Source organism: Colletotrichum fructicola (assembly GCF_000319635.2).
Source record: "Colletotrichum fructicola Nara gc5 chromosome Unknown KSG_Nara_v1_contig02, whole genome shotgun sequence".
In the NCBI taxonomy this organism is placed as follows: domain Eukaryota; kingdom Fungi; phylum Ascomycota; class Sordariomycetes; order Glomerellales; family Glomerellaceae; genus Colletotrichum; species Colletotrichum fructicola.
This window is the reverse complement of record NW_027094052.1, coordinates 1,623,349-1,643,082: the sequence shown is the minus strand read 5'-3', so window position 1 is coordinate 1,643,082 and position 19,734 is coordinate 1,623,349. Positions and strand designations below refer to the sequence as shown.

Genomic DNA, 19,734 nt, shown 5'->3' with positions numbered 1-19,734 from the left:
CTCCCGACTAGCCCACACACTTGGAGCTCAAGCTGCTTTGGTAGGCTTTGACCATCAACAATGTCTTACCGTCGAACAATGCTTTGAGCTGACGCTCCCTCGTCCCTACAGGACTCAAAGGCGTCCACTCAAGGCCTCCCACAAGCACCAGCTCGCTAGCCTCTGGATCCAAGAGCTGCCACGAGGCTCAAGGTTTCCCAACGTTCAGGAACATCCGCGCCTCTCCGCCTTTGGTGCGCTGTCAGAAGCCCATCTTCGACTCCCAACCACCACATTCCCATCGTGTACAACGCGCACGGCTCACTCTTCGACGTTGTCGACATTGAACCAATTGCATTGCGTCTGGCACATCAACTGCTTGAGTCGTACGCCGACGTTTTTCTCAGGTCGTACGTAACGATCGACTGCAAGACGGGACTCTGAATATCCCACCCGTCCTCACGTACGGCGCCGCACCTGCAAAGCGGCGATAACGAATAAGAGAACTGATCCTGGGTGCGACTTCCTCCCCACCCGCTTCAAGCACTTCTGCTGCAGGCCGATAGGCGCTCGACTGTCGGCATGAGGGAGATTGCTTTCTTGCCTTGGGCCATCCACACCCCTCGCTCTCCTGGAACACTAAAGTCAACCTGAATCGCACGCCATACGCTCCATTGCGTGCTCTATTCGTACCTCTCCTGCATACGCGTGTGGCATGGATGGAAGCTGGCTTACATAGACACACTCCAGATACCACTGATGGGTGACAAACATGAAGCCTCATGACCTCCCGGACAGGCCCAATCGTGTCAATCGATTCGCCCGTCCCTCCATCACGCGGTTGATCAACGCAGAACCCCTCATTTTTCTTGTCCTGAAGGTCGCTCAGCTCTCCTCAGAACCGAATCGCAAACGAAGTCCTCGGCTGGACTTTACTGGACTGGACCCTCAAATGTCGAATCCGCACCTCCATTGCTGCTAATCATCGACCTTCCCGTTGGGGCAAGACACTGCTCGGGGATCAGATCCATCTGCTTGAGCCCCCGTTCATGGTCCATCCCATCTCCCCAAAGCGGGATTCGGCCAACAATGCCATTGCCATCGGCCAATGACTCACCTTCACCGCCATTCGAAGACACTACACCTTCAGTAAACCACAGATACTGCATGACATCTTAGGCTGACCAAACCCTGGCGCGTGGCCGCACCGGCGGCAGGAAGTTGCTATCCGACTGCTGCAGCCGTTGAAAAAAGCCCGCAGCATTGCAAGAGGTATCTTGGCCTTGCCCTGTGCGTGCATGCAGCCGGCGAGAGGCACACGATGGCTTGCGGGGTTCCAAGTGCTGCAAACCGATCATTATCACCATCCCCGGAAACTATTGGCTGGCCCCGCTGCGGTTCGATAAGGACAGGCATCGCGTAATCCATATCCTACGGCCTGCAGCACGCAAATCGGCACGAACAGGTGATGCCGGAGTCGGGGCGGCTCGGGGCATTGCAAGAGTGAAAGACTCCACGCACGCACCACGGTCACTTCCAAAGCCCATGCAATGTGCGCCGGGGAGCTGTCCCCTCCCTGCAACTACGGATATGGATACAGGACTGGCCCTCTCTTTCGGTCTCCCACTCGACGTTGCAGCGCAGGTGCCGCCTGAAAGCCTGGCCAATGTCTGGGGAACTCTAAACCACCTCATGGCATGCCATTTACCACCTGTTCTCGAGCTCTTCAAAAGTCGAGTGTCGATCATTGCGCCTAAAGGCTCAATCGCATTTTGAAGTTCACTCGGTCCATAAAATCAACCACAGCCTGACCCATCACCGTCTCTGAAGGATTCTGCCGTCATCTCGTTAACCCACAGGGTGACCAAAGATTCTGTCATTTTGATACTCTGTCAGTGCCACCCTGGATCCTGAGCTTCTTGTTGGACCATTTTCTTGCCAGGGGAACCGTTATCAATCAGATAATCTCCCCTCCAAGGGCTCACCTTATGGACACATCTCATGTTGTCCTGTTTGCCAAGAAAGCCGTTGGCAGGCATCACGTGTGTATGAGCGCCATTCACTTGCTTCTTTTCCAGGGTCGGATCTCGATCATCCAAGAGTCAGTCCTAGCTCAGGAACGAGACGAGGGAGTCAGATTGACCGCGTCCTGCCAGTCAATGAGCGTGTTCTCAAGGGATCGTGAAACTCTACAATGTGATGCTAGATTCGAATTCTGGATGCCTCAATTGGAATCTGAGACAGGAATGCTCATATCTCCCACGACTCGTCTCCAGGACATCATCATTCAACCAAGACAAGCGCCGCGCGTCGGTAGTCGGCAACCCCCTTGCTTGGCTTCCAAATGTCACCAGCGTTCTATTTCCGTGGGGAAACCGGGCACGATGCCGGTACCGTGGAACCTTTCTTTCCATGCTGATAAGGACGGGACTCTCGTGCGAATGCGCCGACACGACTGCGAAATCCCAACCACCGGTATCCTGCGATTGAGGTCAACAACGCGCTTGTCAAATCAAGGCGTGAAAAACTTAATATCGGAATGGTCTCCGGCGAAGTCAATAGCCCGGAAGTGGTACCCGGGTGGTCCAGCGGTATCGACTCCGCCAATGGCACTGCAACTTGATTTACATCTAGAAAACGGACATTCTGGACTACGTCCAGCCGATCAGAGCCTTGTTGTTTGCATCGGCACGTGCGGTACTGATTGAATATTCAGAGAAACACCAGGAGATTTCTTTGGGATGCTATCCATACTCGCGCTTGTCCAATCTTCCCGCGTCCGGCATCCCACATCGGCCCCCTCCCAAGACTCAACCTGCAGCAGGATTTCAACTATGACCCCGGACCACGCTAGAGGCAACAGCATCAGAACGGTCAGCGACCCTAGACAGATGTCCGCTTGAAGCGGCCCGGTCAAGAACGATTTCGAAGCTCGTAAGCGCTCCGCCCCCAAAGGCAAGTGACGTGAGCAACCCTTACCCAGCATCCCTCCATCCTCATTGGATATCGATGTATCACGTAGTCCTCTAGCCTACTGGAGAAGAGGCAGTATCTCCGCGTTTTCTCTCGGAGAGAAAACATGCAGGCTCCCCGGAGGTTTTGCTCATAACGGTCAGCGCGCATGCGAGAGACCCTTTCGCGAGCCTCCTTCACCGTTTGTTTGGGTGTCCAGGGGGGGTAAGCAAACATGGCCGACATGGGTGTTGGAATACCGCCAGCGGCGGTTGAGGAAATGGCCTGCCGCTGCTGCCGCCTCTCATGCGATTGAAATGCTCGCGTGTTTGAGGTGAAGGTGTACTATGCGACTGCAAGTTTTCTGGTAGTCATATGCCATATGAAATGTGTTGCTCTCCATCCACATCCATTTTGCTGTAGGGCTGAAAAGACCACGTGAACCTTCACAAGCTGAAGTTTTCATCAAGCGGATAGTGCAGAGGCCAATAAAAGCCACTGGCATCGTGAACTTGGATGGAACCTGCCAACCGAATCGGAGGTGACAACATTGGCTTTCATCATGCGTCAAGAGCCAGATTGAAGATCATGTGCTTATCTTTCAACCCCGTAGTTGCTTTTGGTGAGTACCAAGTTACTCTGGACCACGAATACACGACAAACACAGACGATAAGCAGAGACGGCTGCTGCTCTTGTTCCATTGCGTGAAAGCTGGCTGTATGGGAGCTACTCATGTTCGGCAGTCTCGATGCTCACAGGAGTACATGGTATTCACGAACACGAGCCGTCGGAATATTGGTTGGCGTATAAACCGATAACCCTCATCGTAGCTCTTATTTATATGTGCCTTGGTCCTCCCCTACCATTGGTCTGAAGAAAGATTCTGGTCCCGGCCCGGCGTGCTTGGGATTTTCGTGGGAAGCGGCGTTGTTTGTGTGAAAAGGGACAGCTCAGTCTTTTTCGGTCAGTCATGTCTGAGGTAGGTAGACGCGGAAGCCTCAACCTATAAAAGCAAGGTAATTCGGGTTTGAAAGCAGGATTTTAGAGCAACAAATCCGTATACCTGCATGAGGTGCGCTCAAATGACGCTTGGGCTTCTGCGTTGAAGCTGAGCAGACACCTTCGGGGATCGAAGTACGACCTTCAGGAATGCTGCGTACACACTGATGCAACTCCATTTTAGTTATTTGATTAGCACCTGTCATCATCCTTGGCTTGGAAGTATTCGTATTGCATGGGAATGGCCATTATGGGTTGGCTTCTGGAACGAGGTTGCCACATCGATGATGCGGATGTGAGGAACTGTATAAATGAGCTTAGATCGTTTAAGACAGCTTGAACTCGTCAATTCTAAGCAGAATTCGTTCCGTGAACCAGAGCGTCGGAAGTGGAACAGCTGGCTGGCCTTTTATCCTTCCGTGACAAATGGGTAGTCCGTCGCGGGTCATGAGTTGCTGGAAGCGGACCGCAACATCCGGGCACTGATCCCTTTTGGTTAGGGTTCGTGTGTAATCTGCTGGGAAACGTCGAAATTGTTTAGCAAGTCTGTGGTACTTGCTTCAATCTTCGTCCTCGACCTTGGGTTACATGCCTGATTTGGCGGGTAGCTGGCTTTATCGTGTTGATTGGTCAGGGGCTGAAGGCAGTATAAGAGGAGCTTGATTCAGTGTGATTGAATTTCAACACAATGGGTGCGCCTGGTCACTATTGGTCCTTTGAGACCCTTCAAAAGCGGAAAATAGGACCCGATGCCAGGCCCAAGGCTTAGTTCGTGCCCGTACGTAGGCCTCTAACTACTTTGACGTATACACACTGGAAGACCGTGATGACGAAAGACGGGACTTGCGTGATCCAGGACCTGCAGATAGATGGCTCAATAAGAATGGAGGCATAGAGACCGCTTTAGTTTACGGGTGTGAACTGGGCCGGGACATAAGCAAAACGAAAGGCTGCACAAACTGGACATTGCTTTTCGGAGTTCACTAACCAGCTTCCAAGTAAAAATATAGCATATTCATTGGAACATGGCACAGTGATCTCTCAGGTTTTATTGCGTACCCAGAGTGCTCACAGGTGCGTTTCATGTTTTCCATTCTGAGTCTTACTTCAGGCGAACTGCTTCCATTGCTCGGTTCTGCGTCCCTCCTTAGGCGACTTTTATATTGACTGCGGTCTTGTCAGATCATCTCAGACAGACATTGCAGGGGCAATGGATATGCCCAGGTGATATTCATCATCACGCTCCAAGTCAGGAGGCGGAATGCCTACAACTTCGTAGTATCTCGCATACGCACGACTTCGTGGCTTAGAAGCTGTACGACTGAAATTTTACGGATAGAATACGCATTTACTTGGGGGCATCATACGGCACGAGTGACAAGGACGCTGAAAGACGAGGGTACTAATAGCTGGATCCAAACCGGGTACTAACAGAAAACCAGGGCTCAGGGGAGTGTTCAATCAAGGGCGTAACAACTGCTAATGACTGACAAACACCCTGGCATATTGTCTGGTGTGGCCAGTATCTAGCTTGAAAATGCTGGTTTTATATGGTATCTAAGGTAAGCGACTAAAGAACGACCACATAGAAGGAGATGGTTGGGGATACTGTAGATATGACGCCTATTTAACGTTTGAATTCGAACCCAAAAGCTTTTTTACTTCCCAAAATCGTTCTCTTCGTCGGTTGTAGTAACCCTTGGTTTTACTTAGGATTGGTTTAATGGTCTTGAATGTCGTTTGTAGAAATGAACACTGAATCCCACGCATCCTTCTCCTGCTCTGCTACATAGGTATACTTCAGGTCGAGTCCCAATACACGCCGGATACAAATGATAACAGCCAGCACTGTTCGATGGCGGTAAGGAGGTGAGCTTCTGGTACGATGTGCATCTCGCTCAAGGCGGCAAGCACGGCCTGCGACTCAAAGTCCATGGTGTCAGTACGTCGAAGATGATGTCGATATTTTGCTGTCGAAAAATAAAACATTTCATTATGTATGATGTATATGCTGCTTTGTGCCGAAAGTAACTTCATAGGTCCGGTTTATGCATCATGAGCTTCAGGGTAGAATCAGCTTGTAGGAAGACTTACATTAAAGAACGGAATCAAGACCATTTTTCCATGAATACGACACAGACGGATCACTGATGGCATTTTTTATTGAAAAGCCTCACTCGATCTCGCCATTGATGTATCCGAGATTGACGAGGGGTGTGTACAATACTCCAGAGGTGCCCAGGTTCGTCACGTTCTGCAGACAATGCCGACGAGGTTCAAGTTGTTAACCCTCCAACTAGGCACTTGGCTTTCAGCTGGTGGCATGGAAACGTATGAATACCCTGACGCGGTCTACTGCTCTTTCCCATATCTTCCCCACAATGACAGAGATCATAGGCATTGTGGGCTTATCGATTCGAGAGCATCACTATCCGTTGATGTAAAGTTCAAGCATCGATCAATCCACAATAACCATGGAATGCGCCGTATGCTTGAGGTATGGTCATCAAACTTCTTGTCATTTCCTCTCTCCGCATATACATAGTCATGGAAGTATGTATACTCGGGTCGGCGTACGCCTACGAAGCATGACATCGGAGCCTTGAAGGTTCTTCCCCGAAGACACGACCGTATTTCTTGGTGCAGAAGGTCGATCATGCTCGCACTCGTCTTATTTGGGTTTGAAACCATCTGATGATTCGTGATCTAAGGTATGTTTTAATGCTCTTGCTGTCGATGACGCGTCGGGTGGAGGCGCAGGCTGACAGGCGGCTTCACATTGCAGCTGGGGTATGGCGAGAACAACGTGCTACGAGAAAAGGCAGAAACTTCCGTCAGTGACTGAGGTTAGTAGACTTCTATGAGAACGAGCATTCGCAGGTTTTGGGTGTACATGAGCTCTTTGAAACGACGGCCTTCAAGCTATGTCAGAAAACTCTTTATAAGAATGGCTATTGGGTAATGTAGAATCAAGACACCCAAAAGATGAAATAGTCGCAGTCTTTGTTCCTGGTTGATGTAATGATGTTGCTGCTGATAGGGGATGGGCAACTGACATAGTTCATCTCGGAATGCTGTAGTTGCCACATCCACCGAAACAACACTGAACTGAGGACTGAGGCAGCCATTACAGTATCTAGAATCACGACCAAGAATATACGAAGAGAAAAGGTGACCCAGGGAGACGGGTACGGACGAAGGCTTGCGCATCATCAAGAGCCGTCGCAAGCCACTTGGTGACCTGGTGACGCTCAGAAACCCTGGTCAGAAGCCAGCCTTGTTCAAACTCCTGACACCTTCTCGCCGACATTGTGTGCTGTAACGTAGTATAGCAGCATTTCAGACTTTATTTATAGTAAGCTCGATACTCTCAAGTTGCTCAAATGGTTGGTCAGTCGTTTTCTAGGATGCTCTGGTAGATGGTCCGGCAAGCTGCTAGAACTATATTCAAGCTAGATGCTAAGATATATATATAGCCTTCACAAAACCACACACGCCAAATGAACCGAGCGAATAAGATCGTCTTTCCAAAAGCGCAAACAGACCTCATCTCTAAGGTGAGTCGATCGTCTGAGGCTTAACTCGCACGAGAAGATCAAGGCGCGAAGACACTAGCCAGAGATTATTCCTAGCCGTATCGTCAGCGAGCAGAGAGAAGGATGGGCAAGGCAGAACCCATGAGATGCCCCTGTCTCTCATGTTGTAGCATATGACATTCGTTATATGGCTCCATTGTGCTTGGGCTTTGTCTTTTTTGTAAGTCATGAGCTTGTGCACCCCACGCATCTGTGACATGAAGTCTGGCACCGACGAAACACAACATGCTTATATATTGCCTCAACTTGGTAGTTCCAAGATTGACTATTCGGTCATCGCTGAGGACTGATGACGGTACCTGATTTCTCAGGAAACTGATCATACTTTTGGGCCAACGATAAGAGAGCCGTTGAAAGGGCGGACTAAAGGTGTAGGAGCCCTCATCGGCGTGTTGTAGGCCCATGGGACGGAAATATCAATGCCACTGAATGAATGCCGCGACACCCCTCAAATACCTCAAGCAGTGTGAATACAACTATTCGTTTTCAAGTATACACACCAAGTAGGGCGAGAAAAGCCAGCCAGTCGGATGATGGTGTCCAAATCCCATGAAGCGGGAAAAGGAGAAAGAAACTCGGTCACGCGCAGCAAAGTCGACTTCTGTTTGGAAGCTGCAAATTCGAAGTTTGACAACGCCATGCTGATTGTGCTGCGCCATCATCTTCTCCAAGCCCGTCTGGTTTATACCGGTAATTAGCTGATCCGCGTGACGGTGGTTGGCCCCTGATTCGGGACGCGGGCCTTGGAACCTGCCCATACACGACGTTCACGCATGGGAACCTTAAACAGGGGAGCAGGATATTATACACTGACCACAGGAAAACCGTCTGGTCCAGGGAATTAGTTGACAAGTGCATCATCGATCGGGACTTCACGAGCAGAAGGAATCGGCACGGTAAAGGCGGGACGTCCGATCGAGCAGCTGGAACTTGATGTGCCTGAACAGAACGCCGCTCTTGAGCTTATACCGATGTATATACGCAAGGCAACCATCATGACTGGGGAAATTGCTGGACGAGGGATCCGATGGCACACAACGAGCAACCGGTGTCCCGTTTGTCGGCGGCAAGAGAGCGCTGGAAAGCAGCTGCGCAAGGCAGGCAGCAGGCCAACCCCAGGCTTCCCATGCTTAATGATATATGAAGACCGCATGCGGTTTCTATTGGTAGAGAACTGGCTGGAACATTCATCGGCCGAAATATATATGCCGTGCCATGGTGCTGACACAAGTCTCCAGGGTCATTATGAGCCCAACCATCGACAACTCAACCATGCCACAATACGAGAGGCAACACAAGGGGACCACAGCGTGGGAACATTAATATCTTACTCGCTCAGTAGCAGCAAAAGACACGATTTGGGCGCGTGAAATGGATTTGTTCGCATACATGGTCTTAAATACAACACCCTGCTAGAGTTCTCGACGGCCATGGCAAGACTACCTGACCCGATGCCTGACCCGATGTTTCCACCAAGGGCCAACCCTCTCGCCTGAACCTCATCGAAACCCCGCGTGGGGATGACAATCCCCTGTCCCAATGCAACCTAACCCATCACCATGGAAATCCATTGCTTTTGTTCTTCACGAGGGACACTAAAGACCTCGTCATGACTTTTTAAAAATGTATGCCGTGATATTACACAGAGAGCCACCGTATAGCGGCTGCTGGAAGCCTCGCATGAACAAAGGAAGAAGCTTCGCTATATCTGAACAGGGGTATGTCGTTCTCGTTGACTGGTAACATTATCCCATAATCATGCCCTTCATACCGGCCAGGTCACCCTCCTTAGCAGCAATCTCGAAGTAGCCGTAAATGATGCTGGCGAGATGTTAGCTGAAGCTCAAATCGGTATCCATTGCGGGGTAAGAACTTACGTGACAGCCAGAAGGGTACCGGTGCCGGAGCCGAGGGCACCCATGAGGTCGCTAGCAACGGAGAGAGCACCGATGCAAGCACCACCGAAGGCGGCGGCAGTGGGGATGATGCGCTTGAGCTCCTTGTACATGGACTGGTCACGGTGACCGGCCATGACGAGACCCTGGTCCTTGAGCTGCTTGGCGACATCGCGGGGGCTGGAGCCGGAAACCTCAATCCAGGTCTTGGAGAAGATGGCGCAGGCACCGAGCATGTAGACGATGTAGACGACAGTGTGGATGGGGTCGAGGAGAGCGTCCTTGAAGTTCAAGGGAGGAGACATGTAGTAGGCCAGACCGGAGATGGCGGAAAGCTGGGCGGAGCCGTCCTTGGCCTCCCAGACACCGAAGAGACGGACGAGGAGGTTGTCGGAGAAGCGGGAGTACAGCATCTGGCTGATGAGGAAGATGTTGGAGGACAGAGCGGACTGCAGCATGATGGGCATGTTGGAGGTGTAGAACAGGCGGACGGGGTACGAGCCGCGGGCACCACGCTGGCGGGAGGACTTGACGGGGATCTCGACGCGGAAACCCTGGAGGTAGATGACGGCGGCGAAGACGGCAATGGTGGCCAGGAGGTTCATGATGTTGGGGAGGTTCTGGCGGTAGAAGGCCTCCTGGAGAGCGCGCTGCTTGTTGGGCCAGGTGAGGAGAAGGTGGAAGAGGGCAATGACGGCACCCTCGAACTCAGGGCCACGACCGGTGTTGATGGTGGTGGGGGAGAAGGCCTTCCACATGATGGACTCGCAGATGTTGGTGGCGATGAACAGGGAGATACCAGAGCCGAGGCCGTATCCCTTCTGCAGAAGCTCGTCGAGGAGAATGACGATCATGCCAGCGACGAAGAGCTGGAGGATGAGCAGGAAGACGATACCGGCGCCGAGGTCAGAAGGGCGGCCGTAGAGACCGGTGAAGACGTAGACAGTGGCGGTACCGGCAGAGAGGATGAAGGCGAAGAGCTTCTGGGCGGTCTGGTAGAGCTCGCGGTCGCTCTTGAGGTCGAGGTTGACGTCGATCATGTGGGTGCCGGCAAGGAGCTGGAAGACCATGCCGGAGGAGATGATGGGAGTGATACCCAGCTCCATCAGGGTTCCACGGTTACTCGCCATGACCATACGCAGCCAGTATAGGGGATCCGAGTTGTCGGAGGAGACAATGCCGTACAAGGGCATCTGGCTCATGACCAGGAAGATGAGGAGGGTGAGGGCCGTCCACATCAGCTTCTGGTTGAAGGGGACCTTGGTCTCCGGCTGCTGAACCTCGGGGAGGAACGGCACGAACGGCTTGACCAGGTCGAGGAACCGTACTGCGGGAGAGAAGCGCGAATGTTAGCCATTGTGGTTCTCCTGATGCGAATTGGTAAGGCAGAGTCGGGTATCGCGACCGGGGTCGTAAATATCGCGCGCGTGTCCTCTCGGGAGGTTTGCGACAGGGCGGCAAAGCACGCGATTCTGGGGGCTGGTCGAGGTGGTCTTTTTGGGGATCAGGTACTTACGAGAACTCATGATGGGCTGTTACACTGGGGGGACACGGGAAGGAACAAAAAACCAAACGATCTAAATCATCCAGATGAAGGGGACAAGAAGGAAGAGGTAGAGAGCGACAATGGCTCCAAGTGTGGCGAAGGGGAAGGTGATGGTGTTGGGAGAAGGGAGGTTATTAAGGAGAGGAGGAGGAGGACCTAAGAGCTCGGGGCAAAAAAGAGGGTCGGCTGCGATCTGGCTTCAAAAACGCCAAATTGTCGATGTGTCCAAAAATTGGTGGAGCTTGGGGACACACGTGACCGTCACATAAGCTGCAATTTTACTGGGTAAGGAGCTGGGGTCTACTGAAGGCGCTGCTGGGTATGGCAATGCTACGCTACCTTAATCCTCCAGCGCCCTTTTTTAAGCGTGCTTCAGTGCTTTTCGCCTCAGGGGTCCAGACGCGGGGCCTGGAAGGGAAGCTGACGGGACCCGACAGCACAGGGCAGGGAAGCGGGTGGCTGCCCCCAGGCCTTCTGGCGCGTTCCGATGCCTTCTGATGCCACATTCCCATTTGGAGAAGCCTGGAACCACCAAAAATCCGCAACAACACCAACCACGGCGACCGACGCCAGCCCCGCGATCCGGACACACCACACGCACCGGGAAAAACCTGTCATTGCACGACGCAAGACCCAGCCTCTGACGGCCACGATGCTGTGATCCTTCTGAGTCATTGCTAGGCAGGACATTCTTTCTGGTATGATCTTTCGGTCACCACTTGGCCGAAGGTTCTTACACAATGTTGCTGGCAAGATGACAGCTCGACATGCGCCCACGGACCCTTTGGTGGTCATCCTGGGTTCGACCGGCACAGGAAAATCAGAGGTGAGCACCACCACCACCACTCTCGCGGCGCATGCTGCCTCGGTGCGACCGGGCAATGCCCCGCGCACTTGCGACCCAAGCTGACGTCCTCAAAGCTTGCTGTAGAGCTTGCGACTCGCTTCAAAGGCGAAATCATCAACGCGGATGCGATGCAGATGTACAAGGGTCTGCCCATCATCACGAACAAGATCACCAACGAAGAGCGCCGCGGCGTGCCCCACCACCTGCTCGATCACATCGGCCTCGACCAACCCACTTGGATCATTGAGGACTTCAAGCGCGAGGCGAACAGAGTCATCAGCGAGATCCGGAGCAGGGGCAACTTGCCCATCGTCGTCGGCGGGACGCACTACTACACGAATGCGCTTCTGTTCGCAAACTCCCTCGTCGGTGGGGAGGGCGATAAGCCCAAGGATGCCGAAGTCAGTGACGAGCAGGCCGGCAAGTCGTTCCCGATCCTCAACGAGCCGACTGAGGTGATACTGGCGAAGCTGAGGGAGGTCGACCCCGTCATGGCCGACCGCTGGCACCCCAACGATCGGCGCAAGATCCAGCGCTCGCTGCAGATCTACCTTCAGAACGGGCGCCCTGCATCCGAAATCTACGCCGAACAGAGCCAGCGCAAGCTGGCCGAGACCAAGGCGTCCGGTGCTGGTGCGTGGCAGACGCTACTCTTCTGGGTATACTCGGATCCCGAGGTGTTGAAAGAGCGCCTCGACAAGCGGGTGGACAAAATGCTCACAGCCGGTCTGAACGACGAGACCCAGTCGATGTACGAGTATGTCCAGGAAAAGCAGGCCGCTGGCGAGGAGGTGGACTACACTCGTGGCATCTGGCAGTCAATTGGCTTTAAGGAGTTTGAGCCTTACCTCAAAGCACTCAACAACCCAGACCAGACCACCGAGCCCGCCGCCCTCGAGTCTCTGAAAGCGACATGTCTCGAGGATATGAAGGCCTCGACGCGCCAGTATGCAAAGTACCAGACCCGCTGGATCCGTACAAAGACCGTCCCGCCGCTCCAAGAACAGCCCAGCGCAATGGACCACCTCTTCGTCATGGACAGCACCGACATATCCCAGTGGTCGTCCAACGTGATCGATCCAGCCGTCGACATCGCGCGCCGCTATCTTGAGGGTGACAGTCTGCCCGAGCCGGCGAGCACGTCGGAGAGAGCAAGCGCGGTGCTGCGGGAAGTCGCGACGCAAAAAACGGTCACGCAGCGGCGGCAGACGTGCGACATCTGCCAGACGACCTGCGTGACGGAGCAGGACTGGACGAAGCACATCAAGAGTAGGCGCCACAATGTGCTCGTCAGGAAGAAGAAGGCGAGGGCCCTGGTAGCCACTGAGAGGCCCATGGCTGTTGTTCCAGTGGAAGCTGAAGCTGTCGCAGCCGAGCCTGTAGAAAAACCCTCAAGCCCTGAGGGAGGTGTCGTAGACATGTTCGAGGAGCCGTCATAAACCCGTTAAACAAAAGAAAAGAAACTTTGCTCATCTCTTGCCGTGCCGCATCGGAGTTCATCTGACATGTCTCACATATTCCCCTCATATCGGCTCATCCTGTCGCCGGCACAAATGCATCACCTGACAACAACAAAGGCCGCGTGTAGCTGCCCCCTTATCACAAGCCCATTTAACCCATCTTTATACAACATAATTCTAGACTTTCGTCGGATCTACCTTCATAGGTATCACAACCCGCGTATTTGCCCCCATTACTCGCGCGCGTATTCGCAAACGATAGCCTTTCTTGGAGAAGAAGGTGTAAGTTCAGGCTGCTCGTTCCTCGCATTGCTCGGTTCTCGCTTTCGTGTTCCCAAACCGAGCTGAACGAGCTGTGGAGACATACCAACACAACCATTAGTACTCTTCTCGAACAGGGCAGGACGACGATCCGGACGGGATTCAGGAATCAGGATTCAGAAGTCTTTTGTCGGATCTTTTGTGTCTTTCACGTGGGAGGTATTTACGGGCCGTGCTTGTGGTGGGTTGACGGGTCTTGGGCTGGTTGGTGATACAGGTTGAATGGGTGGATTTCTACAGGCTCTTGTGACGGATGATTTTGTGAATGGTAGTTCTTGACTTTGCCTTTCGGCTGTGATCCGATTCCGGGCGACCATTGGGTACGCAGCTGGTGATATGAATGTGGAATAATATTCTGATGCACTACGAGCATTTCCTTCATGTTACTCATGCACGCCTCGGCAAAGTGGCCTCATGGGCCACAAGCGTGCATTCAAGTTAGCCCAACTGAAATCTTCGCCTACGCGAAGAAAAAGTAAGATACTGTATTTGTTCTGCCGAGAAGACGGCCGTCCTCCACGCCCAAATAGGAAACGGAGGACATCCTTCACTGCGTTTTTAACCCCTCCCGAGGGACTGCAACCCACAAGCCCGCCGAGAGATGCCAAGTCTCTCAAGCGTCACAACGCGTTAAGCTTATCACAAGGCTGAGCGACGCCAGCTCACTCGCGATTCCAAGTCATCTCCAAATGAAATCATCCGACCTATCGTCCCTTACGCCTAAAATATAGTGCCATGGCCCGATTTACGGATCGACAGGCATGGCAGGGCAGGGTAGACTCGTCCTCGTTCTCGTCATCGGCTCGTTCTCGGTAAGGTAGCAATGACGCCAGCTAAACACCAATTTAGCCTGTTACTACAGACGATAGTATATCATGGGATGGGACGAATGGCATGATCTCTGCCCTGGGCAAGGGTTGCGGACTTCTGGGTCAAGGATCGTTCCGCTGAACGGTTCGGGTGGGCGTGGTGGCGGAACGGAGGGTCGTGAATGAATTGAGTTCCACCACCGTCCCCCGTCCTGAACCGGCGGAGAGGTGGGGCAGCTGGTCCGTGTGATCTTGGGGAACGACGTATTGGGGGTCAAACATAACGATGCGATGCTCTCAACAGTGAACCAACGTACATCAAGAAACATAAAACTTTGGCCTACCATGTACTTTTCAAAACCCCATATCTACAAAAGCAGTCCATCCGTGATCCAGTATTGTACTCAAAACAAGTTTTTTGGTGCCATAACCCGCCCCATTTTCTGTTATGCAGAGATAAGTGCTTTTAAATCTGACTCTTGACCCACTTCTCAAGACCACCCTTAGCGATGATTTCTGATCTGTTAGTACTGATGCCACAACACAAGCTGCCCAGGGGAATTTCTCTCTACCTTGTACGTTGGGTGGCAGCTCGCCAACCTTGACGCTCCAGCTCGCGCCGTCCTTCTCCGTGACGACAACCTTGCTCCTCTTGACGTCCCACAGGACCTTCCATCCCGTGCGGCGGGTAAGGACCTTCTCTTTCTCGTTCTTGAAAGCTTCGCGCAGACGCTCGACCAGCTTCGGTACCTCGAGAGCCATCAGCGCGTTGTTGACACTGTTGCGGCTGAAGATGTTGCTAAAGCTGCCGGCAATGACCATGGGGATGCCCTTGGCGAGGATAGCGGTAGCAGCCTATAAGCCCATGTTAGTAGAGTCCAGCGGTCACGCAAGAGAGGGTACACGTAATTGCTCTCTCGATGAGCCCGTGCCGAAGTTGGGGCCAGAGACGAGGATGTCGCCAGCCTTGGCAATATGACGGAACTCGGTGTCGTAGTTCTCCATACAGACCTCCGCCATCTTTTCGGGCGTGACGTCGTCTTGGTACGTGTATTTTCCCTGCGGCAGCGGTTAGCAGATTTAAAGTTTCATAAGTGGGTAATCATGAATAAGGAGCATACGGGGTAGATTCCATCAGTGTTGAGGTTGTCTGCATCGCAAAATACGATCTCGCCCTCAATCTTCTCGGGGAACCCGGGGAGAATCTCGGTCAGCGTCTCCTCGCCATCAGCGGCAGCGGCCTCGCCTCCAGGGGCACCTGAAAAGCCCTTCTCGGACTCAGCAATGAGGTCGTCGGCTTGAGAGATCAGCTTCTCGAGAGCATCCTCGATGCTGCTAGAGATGTCCGCGGTGATGTCGCCAACACCCTCGCCGATAATGACCTTGTCGACGCCCTCCGGCTTCTGGTACCAGCCCGGTCCGGCGATCTTGCCCTGCAATGCACTGGCTGCGACGACTTCGGGGCTGGCCAGGTAGGCCTTAGCGTCAGTTGAACCCATACGGCCCTTGAAGTTGCGGTTAGAGGCCGAGATTCCAACTTCGCCTATGTGGTGGTCAGTACATCGTGAAATAACAGTTTGCGTCCGAATATACCTGGCTCAAGCAGACCGGTGCCCTATAAGAAGAAGTTAGTAAATATTCTCTACTCGGGGGAAAAGAATTCACGTTCCATGCCAATGCATGGGCCACACGAAGCAGGAAGGACATGAGCGCCTGCCTCGACTGTATTCTACATTAGTATGGCTTTAATTTATAGCTCAGAGAGCTTCAGGAGGCGTACCGAGGACCTGCCAGTCTCCGGAAGCTTCCGCGGCTGCTTGCTCCGTACGAGAGGCAGCAGCCAAGTAGAACTTCACACCAGGAGCCAATTTGGCCGGTGAATCCTTCTCAGAAGCCTCGCGGAAAACGCGAGCTGCAGCTGCGATGTCCGAGGCACGAGAGTTGGTGCATGAAACCAGGTATGCCTTGTCGACCTTGATATCTTGCGCTTCAAGATCATGCAAAGGCGTTGCAACCTTGACAGAGTTGGGCCCGGCAACGAAAGGGCAGAGGGTGTCGAGGTTCAGGTACAGTTCCTTGGCGTAGACCGCGCCTGGGTCGGCTATTACAGGATTCTCGAAGAGTTTCTCGATACGCTCATGGGTGAAGTTTGTCTTGGCAGGCCCCTCCACGTTGAGCATAGCGTTGGTGGTAGCCTTAGCCGTCATCCAGGCCCTCAGCACCGAGTCCATAGGAAAGATTCCGGCGCTGCAAATAAGTTAGTCAAGTTGACGACTTCATGATAATTGCGCAGGACGTCGCCTTGTGTGCGACTGATTGGCTGCGCAATTGAAGCTGATAGTTTGATTGGCCGAGATAAGTGGGGCACCACCCAGTCAACCAGAAACGACCACCCGGATCCCTTGCAGAATGACTTACGCAGCGCCGTGTTCGGTGGTCATGTTAGAAATAGTCAATCGGTCGTCAACTGGTATACTTCGCATGGTCTCTTCGCTTCCGACGAATTCAACGCTATGGTTCAGAACTTCGTCCTTGTTGAATAGACCGCAGAGTGCCACGATAATATCCTTTCCAGTAGTTCCTGGGCGTAGAGTTCCGGTGAGAGTAATCTATGCGCGCAATCAGTATCTCCATAGATCCTCTTGAGATGTTTCGTATGCCTACCTTAGCGATCGGGGGTACCTGCCACCAAGTCTTTCCGGTAGCCCAGACGGCTGCGGCATCAGTTCGTACGAGCGCAGTTCCCTGTTCAAGTCAGTTTCCAGAGACACAGTAGGCTCATCGGCCGAGAACTCACCAATGCGCCGACTCCGCCGTACATGTTGCTATGCTAAATAGTCAACAGTTAGAAATAAGCTGCACATACTAGGCACGAGCAAGTGTGAAAGACGAACGCTGTCCGAAGCCACGGTTACGGTGCCAGGCCAGGCAAAACCAGACTCGATCATGATTTGATGTCCAATACCATCTCCGGCTCCGGAGAAAAAAGTGCCGTGCTTCTTTCCAAATTCCTCGATGAGTCTGTATTGCATGAGAAGGAAGTACGACTGCAGTTGTGTTTGCGAGTTTACCTGTATTTCTGCAATGTTGAAGCATGTGTTAGCAGGGCGACTTTGCAAGAATCATAGAGAACTAACCTTCAAATTGCCTTCGCTCTTGTTTTGAACGTCATGATCCAGGGTCTGAAAATGAGTTAGCCTTATTCTTCAAAGAAACGTCTCATTTGGAGTTGCACGAAGGTTGGACTTGGTGTTGTTGTGGCTTGGTTGGTGGGAGAAGAAGAGGGGAGGATGATATTAGTCGTACCAAGATAACTTGATCCTTGTCATGCAACTTCGTAGCACCCAATCCCATGAACTTGAGAGCGACCGGCCTGCTCTACGTCAGAAAGAGCCTAGATAGTCGGGTTTGTATGCTCCGACATACCAACTGTTGTCGTGGGTCATGATCCTGACATTGTATTAGTCGTAGTAGACATTGACAGGCTCCCGGACGACGCACTTGTGCGGTTGCAAGGTGACATAGTCACCCGTGCGAACCTTCTTTCCAGGCGCAAGACCGACAGAGTAGTTCTGCACAATCTTCTCCGTCATGGTCTGAGGGTTCTGGATAGCGCTGGGCCCCGCGGCGGCGTGGCTTTCGAGCTGGGAGTGGAAGGCATTCTGTCGCAAACGGGCAGAAGTCGTGTACAGGCTCGATCGGATCGGTCGCGGAGCAGCAACGTGTCGGGGGAGGAACTGGCGGCAGGTTCTCGCGGCGTGGAAGGCCACGGCTCGTCTCTGAACAGGGGGTGCAGGTTAGCAATGAAGTCGCAGCAGCGAGGTCGGAGACGGCAGAGTGACATACAACGGGAAGCATTGTGTGCTAGTATTTCGAGGCCAATGGCCGTTCGGATCGATTCGTATCGTGTTGCAGTCCCTTCGGCCGGCCGTCTGCAACTCGGGATACGATGGTGGTGGAGGTTTGCGGCGATTTGAGGTTGCTCGTCACTGTTTTTTCGGCGTCGGTCGCGATGTCGGCAGTGGTGGTTGTGACTCCGGCCAAAAATTTGGAGCATGTGGGGAAGGAATTGCTCTGACGTGGGGTTCCCGCAGACTGATTGGCCTGTTGGGGAAATCAGCATTAGGGTGTTGGTGATTGGCTGAAGCCATCTAACAGCCAACGGCACGCTGCGCTGTGAGGCCCACTGTGAGTCGTTTCAAGCGACATGATTGGTTATAGATCGTGCGCAGCTCCGAAGACTTGAAGTCGTGATGAATGTCATTGAATGATTGCCATTGACTCGGCGCTTAGTTCGTCGTCTAATTGAAGATGCTGTATATTCGTGAGTTGAAATCATAAATAGCTGCTATCCCAACTTCCTAAGTGATCTGATAACGTAGAAGTTGCCGCTTGGGGTTGACAGGAACAGGTGGGATGCTGCCCCCATCCCCAATTCCTCGACTTGCAGCAGAATGACGGCCGACCAGGGCAGAAAAAAGGAACGAGCCGAATACGACGGAAGACGGCGGGATGAGTGGCCGGCCATCGGGACACGGAGGTAAGGACGGGCTCAGGTTACCACCAGCTGGGCGGAGCAACAGCCCCTTCCAGCGGAGCTCTGCAGAACTTCAGACGTCGAATTGTGGATTCGTGAACGCTGTTGAGTTGAGTCATCAGTCCGCTCCTCCATCTGCCGACCGGCATGGCCCCACGCGCGTGGAACAGGTGGAGGGCCCGTCAGAGGAGAGTGTGGTCACGATGCCGCTGAGGAGGCCGTGGGATGTCATAAGGTTTGTATAAATTGCATAATATGAGATCGGGAACATCTATCCGTGCACAAGTCTATGAGCCGCACGCAACCACCGCCGCAGCTAGCCTTTTGCACAAGATGCAGCCGTCGTAAAACCTGAGAAAGCAACCCATTTGCACGCTAATCACCTCGCACTTCGGCATCTTGGCAGGCATGCGTTTTAGTGCAAGATACGTAAGGGTCGGCCCTGTTATCCCCCGACCTCACCCACCACAAGTCGGTCTTGGTAAGGCACCCTGTGTCTATCTGGCGGATCTGCTCCACGTGTCCAACTTGGTACGGAGCACGGGACAGAGTAGAGACAACTGTATGCAAGTACGGACATTCAGTTGAGAGAGTTGTGCGCGCGCGCAGTTTCCTGGTTACGGCAGAGTGCCACCGGTTGGGTGCATTATGCCAGCATTAGACTAGGTTGGCGTTGTACAATGCCTTGACGCAATGTCACTGATCCGATGAGTACGAGGGGAACGAGGGATGGCGGGGACTTTGGCCCTGTTCAAGCTGGTGTTGCGGATGGCTATGCCCCCCATGAGTGTC

At 53.0% G+C, this 19,734-nt stretch overlaps 3 protein-coding genes across 3 annotated transcripts; 1 reads left to right on the top strand and 2 right to left on the bottom strand.

Annotated features, from left to right (window-relative positions):
* Positions 1-9,272: 9,272 nt before the first annotated feature.
* Positions 9,273-10,948, bottom strand: sec-61 (Protein transport protein SEC61 subunit alpha; the record flags this gene model as incomplete). The annotated part of the gene is made up of 3 exons (XM_032020752.1): positions 9,273-9,348; positions 9,405-10,749; positions 10,939-10,948. 3 exons carry the CDS (start codon positions 10,946-10,948, stop codon positions 9,273-9,275), a joined length of 1,431 nt encoding a protein of 476 aa, XP_031882309.1.
* Positions 10,949-11,722: 774 nt separating this feature from the next.
* On the top strand, positions 11,723-13,808 carry tit1 (tRNA dimethylallyltransferase; the record flags this gene model as incomplete). Its single annotated transcript, XM_032020750.2, has 4 exons — positions 11,723-11,794; positions 11,890-13,194; positions 13,538-13,557; positions 13,658-13,808. The coding sequence occupies 4 exons, from the start codon at positions 11,723-11,725 to the stop codon at positions 13,806-13,808; spliced, it is 1,548 nt and encodes a 515-aa protein (XP_031882193.2).
* Positions 13,809-14,871: 1,063 nt separating this feature from the next.
* CGGC5_v003210 (Homoaconitase) lies at positions 14,872-18,263 on the bottom strand (the record flags this gene model as incomplete). Its single annotated transcript, XM_066151096.1, has 17 exons — positions 14,872-14,921; positions 14,978-15,260; positions 15,309-15,464; positions 15,527-15,948; positions 15,999-16,020; positions 16,111-16,127; positions 16,186-16,652; positions 16,824-17,014; positions 17,070-17,150; positions 17,203-17,235; positions 17,300-17,426; positions 17,477-17,484; positions 17,543-17,587; positions 17,712-17,778; positions 17,832-17,855; positions 17,907-18,184; positions 18,252-18,263. The coding sequence occupies 17 exons, from the start codon at positions 18,261-18,263 to the stop codon at positions 14,872-14,874; spliced, it is 2,283 nt and encodes a 760-aa protein (XP_066009310.1).
* Between the last annotated feature and the right edge of the window lie 1,471 nt (positions 18,264-19,734).